Raw genomic sequence first — 15,814 nt, forward strand, 5'->3', positions numbered from 1 at the left:
ACAGAAAAGGTACCGCATTATAAAGATTTAATAGATAATAAGTTAATTATTCTGTATTATATAAAGGAAGGGAGTGTGACCTGGGAGATCACAAGAAGTCCTTAATGTTGAGGTCTGCCAGAGGGTCTTTAGTGGGGGGCTTCTTAGGACTCTGAGCTGCTGGGCCTGGAGAGAGCTGAAACAAAGACAAAACACCTAAATAGCCCAACAAACCAACAATTATATACAGTACAGCTATCTGTATATATATATAGTACATTATCTGTATATACAGCTAGTGTATATACAGATAATATACAGAGGCTGGACCAAAATAAAGTATACTAAGTTGTGTGTGTGTGCTTGTGTGTATGATATTTACAGGGGCTCCAGGTGCAGCTGCTCCAGCGAAAGGCGGTCTCATTAATGGCTGACCCATCATCATAGTCTGGGGCATTATGGGAACTCCAGCACCAGCAGCTGGAGGCTAGAGAGAGAGAGAGGGGCAGCTATTTAGAGAAGCACCAAGCAGTGACCCGAGTATTAGAGAGCAGACTGTATTTTCCTCACCATGCTGAATCCTGGCTGTGCTCCAATGGCTCCAGTAGGGGGCGCCACAGAAGAAGCCCCAGGAACAGCACCAGGCTACAAACACATAACAATTAAAGTGAGCTTCTCAAAACACAGCTGAATACAAAAGACAGCAGTCTTAAAGGTGCAATCAGTTTTTCTGTCCTTATATATATATATAGCAATATAGCAATTAAAAAAAATGATTATGTTTATTTATATACATGAAGAACTCAGTTGCAATGTACATCCGGAATGAAACAATGTATGCTCCATAGAGTGGGTCCATAACAAGGGTCAGCCATGTTTAACATAAATTAATTTCAGTACAGGAAGAGAAAAAGATCTGATTGTTCCTTTAAAAAATGTTGTAAACCTCTAACAAAAAAGAATTTAAGGCCACGCCCACCCACCCAACTTGGTGAGTATTTAAGCACTGATATTTATCACACAGGATCCAGTCTCAAATGTAAAGTGCAGAATTAGGCTGTGAGTTTTACCATCTGTGATCCAGGTGTTCCCCAGCTGGTGGGAGCAACCTGAGGAGTCCAGTTAGCACCTCCGGTCAGTTTCTTCTCATCCCTTCATCAAAAATAAAAGCAGTCAGTTCAAAGCATAACTTATAAATCATATATACACAAAGCACAAATGCCACCCAGTGCTGCGGTTTCCACACTAAATAGTTTCAATGCTACACAGACCATGTATCTTTACACATTTCTAGCCTAAATGCTAGCATTTTTCTAGCATTTAGGCTCATGTGAAGCTGTTCCAATGTGTCCCATACTATTTAATGTTAGTGTATATAACACATCCACCCACCTGCACCACCACACATCAATGTTAAACATCCTCATCAATATAACTCAGAATATCACTAGTGGGAACTCAAGGAAGACAGTAAATGAGCAGGTACTCTAAAATATCTGGACAAGGGATTGATCGGCCATTTTGCTTTAAATGAATCAGTCTAAATGATTCACTCTCAATGATTGAATCAATAAGCTTTCTGGTGAGTCATTCAGTGTTACAGACTGAGAAATGGCAGCTGACATCACATGTAAAGTGGATTATTGACAACCCCAGCACAAGAAGACAAACCACTCCCACGCTATCCACTCACACACACACACACTCATACAAGTGAGATGGAAGGTGATTTACTTTTTCAGGTTTCCCATCCCCAAATCTGAAAAAAGGAAAAGAAACAGATCAGTATTGTGTCACACGGGAGGAGTCTGAAGCATGTCCTTATCTAATGAATGTGCCAAAGATGTCTGTTCAGATACCTCAGGACAAAACAAGTGGATTTTGCTGAGCTCATGAAGCACAGGGAAAGCATAAGTATGCTCCCACTGTTACTGATTCCATTCTCTCTTAAAAGGTGCAACATTCTGGCTTCGTATGCAAAATTGTACTTAAAATTGTACAGTTACTTTAAACTTTCAGTCAAAAGTCTTGAAAGTTTTAATGTATTAAATTTAAAAGAGCTGACTCTTAAAAGATCTTTGGAGCACATAATCAAATCACTATGTAATGTAGGACATACTTCCGACGAGGTTTGCGAGTGATGAATCCAGGTCTCCACTAATGGCTTTGGGTGCAGGGGCAGCAGAGGGCAACATTGTGGGCATCATGGTGGGCATCATGCTGGGAGGGGCAGCTGGCATCACTGCTGGAGCTGCTGGAGTTCCAGCTGCAGACATGGGAGTCCCTCCAGTGCTCTGGGGTGTTATGGTGGGCATCAAGAGGTCACCTAATCCACCGAATACTGCAGAAACACACAGAAATGACTCAAGACCTCCTGTTTATTCAAAGGATTACTCAAGACCTCCTGTTAATTCAGTTTTCAGCAGTGGATACTTCACTGAAACTGGGAAAGAATGTAAAAATTAAGGCTGTCACTTCAGACTTAAAGAAGGTGGAGCTTTTCCATTTGCTGCAGCCCTAATGTAACTGGTCAAATATGAAATAAACTACTTAAAACTATCATAATACATTTGACAAATCACCCTAACAGACACACAGAGCATGCACAGGAAATCTGGATCACTGAAAAACACACAAACACATCACATGCTGTACTTTCTGCATTTGTTTAAGCCAGGGATCTCAAATGTAGGTCCTGCATGGGTCCATGAAATTCATTCCAAGCAATTGAGGCAAGGGTGGAAAAGCTTTATAGAACACTGCTTCATCCCAATCAAAGTTACAAGGCTTACTTTAAAGGTACAATCGGTCATTTTAAACCTAGTACCCTGGATGTATCAGAGATCAGATGCTAAACATATGTGTTCTCTGCTATGTGGTGGTCTTACTGATTGCTCCTTTAAAGTAAGAGTATACGGAGGAGAGTAGCAGGAAGTCAGAATCACATGAACAGGTAGAAAAGCATTAGGTAAAAATACAGGTGCATTCTCAGCATTCCATTCACCAAAATACCACATAGCTCATGCTGCAAAGCCCTGTGGGGGAAAAAGCTTGAAAAAGGGGAACTCACCAAAGTAAATCAGTGAGTCAGCAGAGAGAGAGAGAGAGAGAGAGAGAGAGAGAGAGAGAGAGAGAGACAGAGGAAGCTCAAAGACATACAGGAGCAGATGAGCAATATTCTGACAAAGAGATGGACAGCACAAAAAGACAGAGAGGAAGAAGTGGAGCAACTGAGAAAGAGAAAGACAGAGAGATGGTGAGAGAAACAGAGAGAGAGAAAGTAGTGTATAAAGAGCAACAGCCTGTCAGTATTATGTTAAAAAAGCAGAGGTAGACAGCAGCAGTCATGCAGAAATCAAAAAGCTCAGCATCAGCGCTGCAGCACAGCCAGGCCTTCATTGTCCCTCACTGAAGAACCCAAGTCCCGTTCATATTTTACACAAGGAGTGTGCATGCACAAAATTATCTGATGAATTCAGAGAACAGCTCATCATGTGGTGAAAAATGTAAATGTCTTGCTGCAGTTTCCTTTCTAACACATATTTACAGGTAAATTTAAGCTTTAAATAAATATAAACTCTATTTAGAAGTAAATATGATCTAATATAGGATACCACTGACAAAATTTTACTTATAGTGATGAAATAAGAGTTTTTCATTTGACTTTATCTGTTTCCAAACATGTTTGCAAAAGAAATCATTAATTCATTAAAGCTCTGATTGAGAATTTGAGAATGATATCTACCATTTAATCATTAAATGAGATAACCGCTATAATCCTATAATGGTTGAGTGGTTGCTGTACATTTACACACTTTCCTTATCCACAGAGAATACCATGACTCACCTGAGGAGTCAAATCCTGCAGACGGTGCTGTGGAGGCTAAACTCTCTGCTGCAGTGGACGCTGGAGGACTGGAGGCAAAGGCGTCAAATCCAGATTCCAACAGATCAGCCTGAGCTCCAGACGGCACGGCAGCTGGAGGGATCATCGGGGCGACAGAGGGGACCACCGGAGAAATCAGACCTACAGACAACGCATTATTACCTGATGAAAATGCAGGTGAAAACAAATCAACAGCTGAACAAACGATATGTTTCATATTTAAATGCTAATATGCCAATATTCTTTGTCAAATGTGATGCTGGAATTCATCCTAATAATGTAGGGAGGACTAGGAAGTTTTGGAACTTTCCACAGGTAAAGAAGTGAGGGGATATGTACAAAAGGCGCATTGTTTATGAGAAAGTATGAATCAAACAGTCCATTAGTGTAAGGACTTCACACGCCCAGACAGCACTGCATTAAAATCCAACATGCTACTTTAATAAATATATATCTTTATGGGCTTGAAAATCCTTTGGAAAACCCTAGACAGCCATGTAGACATTTAAATAGCAATAATAATATCTTAAAATGTGGTTTGTGATGGGATTCAGTTTTCAGAAAAGGAATGCAAATCTATTTTTAGAGACAATGTAATTGCTTTTTTAAAATGTTTTGTATTTTTTTATTTTTTTCATCAAAATCCCATTTAATACACCGTAACATAAAGTGAGTTGGAAACTTTAATGTTGTTTAAATATAGTCTAATGTTCCAAAAGACTAGGTTGCATATATATACATACATATACTAGTGAAATAAGTGAAATAAACATTGAATATAAATATGAAAATTAGTGGCACACTGGCAGATCATGAGTTAAGCATGTATCCAAACTACGTGCTTTGTGCAAAACAACAATCTGCCAAGTATTATGGGTCAGTAACTTCTTCCCCTTGTAAAGAGTTAGCAGTCATGTGACTGCCGAGCAACACTTTTAGTAGGTGAAAACACCATGGTGCTTTCAGTAGGTGCTCCCAGTGGTCAAATGACCAGCTCTCTGCACTTCTAGTGTTAACTTATTGTGCTTCTAAAAATACATTTTAAAACTACTAAAAAAGTTATGTATCAACAATGCCACTGCCACCTCTCAGGGCTGAAACTCTAAAGCTCATATGTGATGGTTTGACACAAAGTGGAAATGTGTGCTGTAGACTGTCTGTGTGTATTATACCGGCACAGAGTGAGTGTATGATTTTTATGCACCTCCAAGCAGATCTTCGTCGGCTGCTGCACTTTGAGGTTCTGCTGCAGGCTCTCCAAAAGTATCTAAGAATCATTAACATCATCAGTATCATCAGCAGCACACAGGAGACAGGGGTTATTAGCATCATTGCACAAACCTTCTCACACACACTCAAGCACACAACCACAGACACACACAAAAATCTCATAGGAAAAAACAAATAAAAAGTTCCTGAAAAAAGATTAAACCAGACCTATATTTAAATTTCTCTAAAATGTTCATTAAACAATTATCTTACCCTTAACCAATCAAATGACCATAAGTCAAACGTCACATCACACAACCTCATATAGTGTTAAATGTACTTGGTTTATGTTAGGAACACACACCGAGCAGATCCAGTACGGGAGCCTCAGTTTTGGGAGGAGATGCTGGTTCAGGAACAGCAGCTGGAACTGGGGAAATGAAGGAATCTGAGGTAGAGAGAGAGAGAGAGAGAGAGAGAGAGAGAGAGAGAGAGAGAGAGAGAGAGAGAGAGAAATAAATTGCTTTATTATTGTAATAATCATTTCTCAATGTTCGGCAATACAGTGTAGCATCACTGTAGCCTGGAAACTGAAGAGAATATACTGAATAATGAACCTACTCAAAGAGAAAGAAAAGTTTTACCAGATAAGAGATCACCGGTGACTGTAGGCTCAGGCAAAGGTGAAGCCCCTCGAGAGACAGCGGGAAGATCTTCATCATGATAACCAATGAAGAAGTTAATATTCACAGGAAAATACAGATTGTGAGGAGTCAGGAAAGCGCGTAGACAAAGCACATACACATACATTCATGCTACCAGAGGCGAGAACATGCACAAGTCCGAGGTTTACTATGAGGACAAACCAAGATGTGGTGGGGCAAAAAAACAGATGCTGGAGTGAGGAAGAAGACAGGACGAGAGGAGACGAGACGCTGGACCGTGGCAAAGATTTAGAGATTCAGGATTCTGGCAGCTAGTGACTTAGATCTGCAAGTATGAATGCATTCTCTGTGGAATGTACCAGTTTTACAGGTTAAGTTTTTTTCTTTCTTCTCTGTTAACACTGTAACTCTGTCACATGATGAAACCCAAACTGTCAGAGATATTGGCATCAGTAACACAGATCAGAAAACGCATCATATCATGTGATATGTTTATGACAACCATGTTATTGTAGATTCTGAGGGTGTAGAGTTCTGATGTCTATCTCTTTATAATTCTTAGTACGGTGTGAGATATGGCCAAAGGGAGCTACAACAGATACAAACTGCACTATTAGAGAAGCAATTTAGTTCTCAGTCATAAGAAGGGCAGCTTGGAGAACTTTTGATGTTGAGGATAATGGTGGAATATAGCATGAGTTTCTAAACCAAACCTACCGTTCCACCTGGATGTAAACAACCCCAAAGAGAATTCATTTCCCCACAATCTTAGACATCCACCTTTAATTGTTAAACTTAAGACATACAGATTTAAGTTCATTCATGATATACATTAATTACCATCAGTATATTCAATTTATTCATGTGATATTAAGATGACACTCTGGTCACAGCTAGTGAGCTGGAGAATAGAAGTTTCCTCTGCAGCTGCTTTCAGAAAAACGTATATAACATTATGCATTATCACTTGCAGGTGTAATTTAGGGCTCAGATTTACAGCCAGCAGCATTCTGAATCTCAGTATCTTTACCACGATGGATTGTGGAGAGAGGAAGGGAGACATCTCCTGTACCTGCACCGAACAGATCTACGTTAAAGGTGGGAGTAACAGCAGCTTTGGACTCTGTGGAGGTGCTGTGCTCAGGCACAGAATCAAACATATCTACAAATAAGGACAGACATGTGCATTACGCATCATAACCCTCGTTATATCAGACGACCAGCTTTCAAAAGTGACATCACAGATCCAGACGGAAGAGGCAAGTCAGTCACACAATGGCTAGGACTGTTTATTTTGTGCAGAAGGACGTATCATTAAAATATCATCAATCAGAACAGAGAGTAAGTCAAAAGTGCACCACAGTGCTGGCTACAACACGATTATCATTCACTTGGATCTTAAGGAATTTTTCTCCCAAAAATGTTGAATAATGCTCATCATGAATGAAAGCCAGTAGCAATGTCAGCCACATTTACACATTTTTGGGTGAAATAGTCCTTTAATAGAGAAGGCAAACCTTGGACAGCAGAGGGTTAAAAGCTGAAGGATGCATACTGGCATTGAAAAAAAAAGACACCTTCTCCAGTGGTTTGGCAAAAAGAAGTGCACTTCTACAGGCCGCGTGTGAATCTGAGATTGACCACCTGCCCGACACAACCTCTATCTGACATTACTTTTCAGTTGAGACTATAAAATATCACTGCTTGAATTCATTATTTATATCTATGTTTTAATGATCATTCTGTATTTATTTATTTTATCAACATCAGCAGCCCTGTAATAAATGAAATAAAATAATCTTATATTATATTATCATAATATATTTTTCAAGAATATTTATATATATATATATACGCACAGTCAGTTATGAGTGCTGAGTTACATCATATGATAAAGGACTACTTGATAGTTTAGTTCAGGTGGTCAATTTTGTGATTCAACTCAAAGCCTTTTATATCAACACTAATAATGATGGGAAATAAATTCAAACTAAGTCAATGACAGCAAAACAATAACTGTAATAATGTGAGGGAGCTCGCTAAGTTATTCATAATGCAGAGGAAGGAATAGAAGAGAGATCTAAAGAGAGACTAGGAGGCAGATATCATTTGAGAGAGAGAGAGAGAGAGAGAGAGAGAGAGAACACAAGCAGTTTTTACCACCAAAGATGTCTAGTGGCGGAGCTGCTGACTCTGTGGCTGAGGAGGTGGTAGTTGTGGTGTTGTTGGTGGTAGCTGTGGTAGTTGTGGTGGTGGTTGTGGTAGGGGTTGTGGGGTCAGCAGGGGCAGTAGAAGAGCTGGGGGCAGTAGCAGGTTCACTCAGGGCGATGCTCGGCTCTCCATTACCCTGGACCTCAGCGGCAGTGCTGCCCTCTGCTGGTTTCATGGCAAAAAGGTCCAGCTCTGGGGCAACGTCCACGCTCCCCTCAGAGGGAGCCCAAGGGTCTTTAGGGTTGGTGTGAGAGGGGCATTAGGGGGAAAGAGATGGAGGGGAGGGACATGGGTGGGGTGAGTTTAAAGTCAACCAATGCTGCAAATAAAAAAAAGGCTTACTGAAGAACCAGATGTCAGGGAGAGAGAACTGGGAGGGTTTTAAAAGGCCCATAATCTACAATATTAGTCCAGTACAAAATGTATGTAGTTCTATGCACTAAAAACCCAACCACAATAAATTTTTAAATGACCATTTTATAATGTCATCTGTGCCTTTGATGGAGATATATGTAAATTTACTCTGTTGCTATTGGCTGTACTCATTAAAAAAGATATCCATCGCAGTGGGTCCAGAGCCTACCTAGAACCAGTCCTTCACAGCGCAACACAGACACACACACACACATTCACTCACACACTTGGACACTTTGGAGTCGCCAATCCACCTACCAACGTGTGTTTTTAGACTGTCGGAGGAAACCGGAGCACCCGGAGGAAAGCCACGCGGACACAGGGAGAACACACCACACTCCTCACAGACAGTCACCCGGAGGAAACCCACGCGGACACAGGGAGAACACACCACACCCCTCACAGACAGTCACCCGGAGGAAACCCACGCAGACACAGGGAGAACACACCACACCCCTCACAGACAGTCACCCGGAGGAAACCCACGCAGACACAGGGAGAACACACCACACTCCTCACAGACAGTCACCCAGAGGAAACCCCCGCAGACACAGGGAGAACACACCACACTCCTCACAGACAGTCACCCGGAGCAGGAATCGAACCCACAACCTCCAGGTCCCTGGAGCTGTGTGACTGAGACACCTACCTGCTGCTATTATGAGTTTCATCTCATATTCCTCCCCAATGAGATGTTAAAATAAATGGGTGAGTCTAATTTGTTTAAAGTGAAATGGACAGTTGTGTGCTCATGGTTTCGACATGTTAACCATGTCAATATGGAATCCTAAAACTTTGTATAATCTGAATCTTATTTCCAGTAAGAGTTAACAGAATATGAGCCTTTTAAACCTTTTCATGTAGGGCTACTCTAATCACAAGACATAAAAATATATCATTTTGAAACATAACTCTTTAAAAACTTCTAAAAACTACAGTTTTAGTTATTTTAGTTATCGAACTCTTGATTAAATACTCCATTGATGTTACATAACAAGACATGGAACTACTGGTTTACGTTTGTTGATCTATTGGCAAAATGCAATCACAGCGTAACCCTTTATTATCCTGAAAAGCTTAGGTAAAATGTTTTCTTTCATTAAAGATACATGAAGTTATTTATCAGAATAAAACAGCTGAAGTAAAAGTAAAGGGAAAACTGAAAAAAAGTTTTTTCCTGGTGAATCTTACTATACAAAATAGTAAGAGGAAGCAGCAGGATGCGCTGGCACGAGCATCTTCTTCTACTGAAGCCATGTGACCAAACAAAAAACTTAAGGAGGATTTCTAATGTAGATTATAGTTTTTTTGATTGTGTTCCATCATATATACACACACTTACATTCACCCACACAGATTTAGACACACATGGCAACTTCACACATACAGGAGTTGTGGGCAAAAGTCTGGGCAACCCTGGTTAACTGGCCTGCTTTTTGATTTTCTAAGTGAAAATAAGTAAATATCTTTTGCAGACTTCACACATTGTATTTAGTACAAATTGACATAATGAAAAAAGAAATGTGGCCTGTGCATAATCAAAATATAATCAAATCAAATCAAAGACTTTATAAAGAAGGAGGAGAAGGATCATTGACATTTGTATAATACTATTTAGTTAAATGTGTAAAATTAGAAATTCAGCAAAACATCCTTTGACCAGAACTGCCCACATTTGCATACAACTGTAAGACAATAGTAATTAAGTTCTCACTTTAACTTATGCTACACACACACACACACACACACACACACACACTAGTGTATGTAACCCACCAGATCCGGCACATGCATCAGCAGCGACTGCTGGAGCCCTGCCCTCAGCTGGCCCATCCCCTGGAGAGGGGGCAAAAGCATCTGCAGTATCACACAGGCCAAAGAAACAACCAAATAAAACAAACAAAACAACACAAACAAACAGAACCAGCCACAGAACACAAGGGATATGAGAAGGAAACAGAAAGGGAAAAAGAGAATCAATGCAAGAAATCAGGGCGTGACATTAAGCTGAATAAAAAATGATTTATGGAGTCTGATAGGGCATTTATATTATTATTATTTTTCAATGTAATTAACTGGAAAAAGTCAAACACACACAGTTTGTCCTTTACTCCCAAAGTATCCTATAAACATATTAGTGTCTTAAGTTTGCCTCTTTATCCTTGCACTGGAACCAAATGGGATAAATATTCTTATAAATTTCAAAATCAAATATATTTGAGAAAAAGTTATACTGTGTATTCTTGATTTTCCACTAAATTGTCCCTTTCAGGATTCCATAGACCTTTTTTTTGTATCCACACATAAACAGTGACCTAACACTGTCCAAATTGTGTGACACCTGAAAAGCAAAGCTCTAAAACATAATGCATGATCAAGTGTCTTGATACTTATGCCGCTACCTTGCTCTTTTTGCCTACATAGCTTCAGTGAGTGACTTGTGAAGATTTGATCATCCTTACAAGATCAATTAGAGAACAAGGTTTTAGGGTTTAGCTCCTACAACACTCGTGTATGACGTATGACGTGCTGGACTGACAACAGCTAAAACAATAAAGTAACAAGGCTGGTGCGAAAACAATGCCTCTTTTATCAGATTTTGGGGAAAAAAATATCCATACCAACATTTATGATATATTTTTTTTAATTTTATATCTGTTCTAGGTAAAATTTTCATGTAATAATATATTTAAATACCATTAGGGATTAGATATTTAAAAAAAACAATTTTAAACAAAATGGCACCTTATAAAATGTTATGAAACATCATTATATGTCACTCTAGTCACACAGTGATTGAAAATGTGACTATTTCAACCTCCACAACATTTAATAAAAACAGATTAAAATAAACAGCTATTGAAAAGGCTTACTTTCAGTCATTATACTGACACCTAGTGGCCTGGATGTGTCAGAAAGGCCTATTTTAAACTATTTTAAACACGGATACCCCAGTGTGGGACCTGATCCATGGACTTCAGATCATATATTTTTTACATTATTAGCTTTGTTTTGGTCCTAATATTTTCAAAAGCTGCTTACATGGCTCACTAAGTATTTAGACACAAATGTCTGTCACCTTCAGGCTAAAGCTATTAGCATGTCTGCGTTTCAGCTTCCTGGAGAGTAAATGGATTTAATCAACCAGCTGTAATTTCACGGATAATGTGGGTTGAAATAAATGAATTCCTTAAAATATTGAATAAATATACAGAAGCTCATTCATCATAAACACTTCCTGAGCTTATAAGTAGATCAGCTGGAATGAAAAGTTAAACAGATGACCTTCATGCTATGGTGGGAATATCTTATTAACTAAAATCTGTTTTGCTTTTGGGGTTTGGCTCAGGAGTGTACATAATATGTTTATGAATCTTTAATACATTTCCCTCTATTTCCCTCAAGTCTATTTGTTGCTAATTCCACCTGTTTGCTCAGACTAGCCCGATCTCAGTTGTAGGATGTAACCCAAGATTAGACAAGGCCTCTCAGACCATGGCGAAAAAGGAGACTGACCTCCGAACAGGTCTATATCTGAGAAGGAGGAGGCAGGGGCAGAAGGGGGCAGCGAGGCTGGAGCAGCCGTAGCAGCTGGGGCAGCAGTGCTAGCATTAGCGTTAGCCACAGGTTCAGCTGCAGCCGTTTCAGCCGAATCAGCAACAGCAGCTGAATCAGTGTCAGACAACAGAGCAGCACTAGGAGCTGAGAGAGAAATAGAGAAAAAAATAAATAGAGTGAGCAGAGAAAATTGAAGAAAGAAGGGAATGGTAGGGAGAGAGGAAAAGAGAAAAGGATTACAGATCAATTACAGATTTTTTTTTTTTAAGTAAAAGAGGAAATAATAAGAAATATGATGTAAGTGGCCAATAAGTGCAGAGTACATAGTGGGCAGAGGGAGCAAACAGCAATTAATTTATTTATTACTGAACACCCCTACTCACCCTCACCCAGAAGATCTGATCAAGCAGCAGAAAAGATGTCAGAGACAGAGGGATGTAGCCAGGGATGGAGAGAGAGAAGAGAGAAAACAAAGTGGCTTCACAAAAATATTAACACTGGTGCAAAATTATTGTGCAATTATAATAACAAAACTCACTTCTTAAGAGAGAGAGAGAGAGAGAGAGAGAGAGAGAGAGAGAGAGAGAGAGAGAGAGAAAGTACCTCCCCATGATGCAGTGGGAGCTGCTGAGGCACCAGCACTGGGAGCCAGCAAATCAAAATCCACCAGATCATTAAACCCACTGCTGCAGGGAGAACGAGAGAGAGAGAGAGAGAGAGAGAGAGAGAGAGATTAATATGTCAAATCATTGTGAGAACATTGTTGTGGCAATGTATTCAAACTGCTACTACTTCTCTTTTTTCCTTCTTTTCCACATTATTGTCATGGTGAGTCCAGAGCCCATCACTGGGCTCAAGGCAAGCTCTCTATGGTACAACAGTCTATCACAGGGCAACACACACTCACACAATCACTCACAATATCTGGAGTGCCAATGGGATACACCTATTTTCATAAGAGAGTTAGAGAGAAAGAAAGAAAGAAAGAAAGAAAGAAAGAAAGAAAGAAAGAAAGAAAGGGCAAGAGGAGTAGAGTGTAGTATCACTTTAAAGCTTCAGGTTGATGATCAGGTGGGCAGTGACGTAATGATGAATAAATCAAGTGTTGCCGTGATGTTATTATGGAGGACAAGAGCAATAAATTCTTTAAAATGTAAAGTTCATTACAAATAAAATGTATTAAATTAAATCAGAGTGTAATCTCACTTTGCTGCTGCAGCAGGTGGAGCTGGAGTGGACGTGATTTCTGCAGGTGCCTTTGCAGCTGCGGCTGCCGCAGGAACAGGATCCACAGTCTTCACTGGTGTCCCAGCAGGAGTCCCATTACTAGCTGCAGAAACTTTCTACACACACACACATATAACATGCAAACACACACACACAGACACCCACACAGGCATTACAAAAACTGTCTTATTGACTGACCGACTGGAAACATAATTTAATTATTATTCATTCTATATATCATTATATTATGATATAATTTTCCTCACAATCTGATGCTGCCATTTCCCACCCATTAGTTGTATCCCCCAAATACAATGTGCTAAAGCTGGGAGGTCACTCCCAACCATCTCTCATTTCCAAATGCAGCCAATGCCCTGTCACTGGAGCCCATACGTTGTTAAGTACAGTTTGTTTTAAGTGTGATTACATTGTAGTTCTTACCTTAGTGGGTGACCTGAAAGAAACAAAGGAGAATTTTAAACCAGAGCAGGCAAAAGTGTGTCATGATAAACAAATACACATCCATAATGGAATGTAGCAAGCAGGAGGACAAGGCATTAATCATTCATCATTAAATCTGTTAATAACTTAGACACAATAATCAACACATCTCTATACCCTTCAACACAAATGATCAATTACCCGCCTCAGATCAAAAGAAATATTCCCAGCTCACATGCAGAGCTATAGGAGAAATTACAAGACGAACGCTGAACATCACTGATATAAACACCATGGAACTGCAGAGTTCATTTCAGACTACAGTTCAACTAAACACAATCCATTTGGTCAAGACTGTTTAGGTTCATTCTAAATTACCATAAACTCAGCTTTTACACCGGACCAAACTCTGCGTTCATACCAATTCTACAGATCCGAACTTCATAGTTCTGAAAAATGAACTACAAATGAAGTTCAAGTTTAAAATCCATAGAATTGCAAAGTGAACATAGAACAACAGAAATTATGAAAACAAAAGGGCTACAAATAAGTAAATACATGACTCTGATGCGCATTCTTTAAAATACTTACTCATCACTGTTAAAGCAAAACAGGGGAGGGAAATTGTTAATTGCATGAAATGTTTTAGCAGTGTTCAGTACAAATAATTGAAATTCAATAATAAGATTTTTATCAAAGCCCAAATGTGGCATCATCCTTAAGAGACTGCCCAAAATACTTCCCTTTGTAAATCTAACAGTATCTTCCAAACTTGACCTGGCTCTAACATGATCCTCCACAACTAAATAGCAACAGTGCTCAGAAGCCCTGATCCCAGATTTACCCTACACACCTATGCCCAGTTGTACCCTTCAGGATTTAATCCCAAAAGAATTCAGCATAGAAAAGATTTCAAATCTTCATTCACTGTAGAAGTACAAACCTCAAGTACCAGGAGGCACCAAGCTCAAGAGTACCCAAAAATATATATAAAGGCGCCCAGAATCCCTCAAGATAACCCAAGAACCCTAAACCCGAAAATATCTCTACTTTCACATTTGTCACCTTAAACAGAGCAGTACCCTGCTTCCATCAATGCCAAGACACCCAGCAAATATAAGGCCAACAGTAACGAACAGTGAAATCCTAATTGTATCATGCCCTTCTAAACCCAATAATTAAACTCCACTAACCCCAACAGATCAGAGTCTGTTAATCCACCAAGCCTAGAGAGAACCCAACTTCCTAAACCCAAAACCCCAGGGTCCAGCAGTAACACAAACCCCTAAACCCAACAGTAGTATGCACCCTGAATCCATGCGCAGCCCAGTAATACATATTTACTTACCCCCTTTTTCCCTCCAGAGTGTTCAGGTGTGTTTCTAGGGACTCCAGCAGACTTTCAGGGGCCTAAAAATCCATAGTTTAAGAGTCAGGTTAATATAAATCCACTATAGTCCTACTAGAAAAACAACTGGGGTAAAATGCAGAATGTAACTTATATTAAATAGAATTGAAAATAGCATAGCTAGTTTTAATGCCAAATACCACACCTGCATTCAGCAGAGAAAATTCAAGGAACATTGGTCGGAGATTATATAAACATAGTCGATGTAGATATCCAGTCTACTGAGTCAAACTGTGTTTTGTAATTTACTTGCAAGTTTTATTGTTTAGTAAAAAGCAGATGAGTTGAGATAGGTATGCTAGGGCAGGAATAGGCTAAAATGTGTGTTATATTATGGCCATTTTTGAGTAACAGTGATCTCAACATGCTAAACTTTCACCACGCTCTAGTTCAGCATTTCAAAATGCACTGCAGCATGTTTGGTCATGCATTCAAGCACAGCAGAGCTAAGCATATCATTGGATGTATCATTTGACGTCAGGTGTAACCATTGGAGAGGAAAACATGCCATGCATTTCCAGCAATACAGAACCAAACAATAAAGAACAAAATATTGACATCCCCTAAACCTGTGTCTGTAGTCATATACTCTAAAAGACTACAGAATGGCAACAAATCTGACTAATTAAAAAGATCTTATAAATATATATTTCTCTCTATCATTCTGTATGTCAAATATTACTTAACATAATATAACATATAACAATAAGAGCCCTATTGGTCAGGGAAGTGCCAAAAAAATACATCTAGTGATCTGTAATTGCCTTCAATATTGTCCTTTTCCACAAACAATTAGAATTTATTTGGATAACAATA

General features: G+C 39.4%; 1 protein-coding gene across 1 annotated transcript in view; it reads right to left on the reverse strand.

The window, feature by feature from the left end:
• The window catches only part of LOC136678288 (clathrin coat assembly protein AP180-like), a 39,897-nt gene that overhangs the window by 690 nt on the left and 23,393 nt on the right, over positions 1-15,814 (reverse strand). The window contains exons 9-28 of the mRNA XM_066656285.1: positions 14,939-15,000; positions 14,182-14,187; positions 13,591-13,603; positions 13,129-13,265; positions 12,526-12,608; positions 12,306-12,320; positions 11,881-12,066; positions 10,141-10,221; positions 7,900-8,184; positions 6,812-6,901; positions 5,719-5,787; positions 5,439-5,522; positions 5,070-5,132; positions 3,827-4,006; positions 2,099-2,320; positions 1,714-1,738; positions 1,050-1,131; positions 550-624; positions 362-466; positions 81-175 (exon numbers count right to left, since the gene is read on the reverse strand). Coding sequence (XP_066512382.1) covers positions 89-175; positions 362-466; positions 550-624; positions 1,050-1,131; positions 1,714-1,738; positions 2,099-2,320; positions 3,827-4,006; positions 5,070-5,132; positions 5,439-5,522; positions 5,719-5,787; positions 6,812-6,901; positions 7,900-8,184; positions 10,141-10,221; positions 11,881-12,066; positions 12,306-12,320; positions 12,526-12,608; positions 13,129-13,265; positions 13,591-13,603; positions 14,182-14,187; positions 14,939-15,000 — 1,950 coding nt within the window. The 3' untranslated portion in view covers positions 81-88. The remainder of the gene's footprint in view (positions 1-80; positions 176-361; positions 467-549; positions 625-1,049; positions 1,132-1,713; positions 1,739-2,098; positions 2,321-3,826; positions 4,007-5,069; positions 5,133-5,438; positions 5,523-5,718; positions 5,788-6,811; positions 6,902-7,899; positions 8,185-10,140; positions 10,222-11,880; positions 12,067-12,305; positions 12,321-12,525; positions 12,609-13,128; positions 13,266-13,590; positions 13,604-14,181; positions 14,188-14,938; positions 15,001-15,814) is intronic.

Source organism: Hoplias malabaricus, chromosome Y (assembly GCF_029633855.1).
Source record: "Hoplias malabaricus isolate fHopMal1 chromosome Y, fHopMal1.hap1, whole genome shotgun sequence".
In the NCBI taxonomy this organism is placed as follows: Eukaryota; Metazoa; Chordata; class Actinopteri; order Characiformes; family Erythrinidae; genus Hoplias; species Hoplias malabaricus.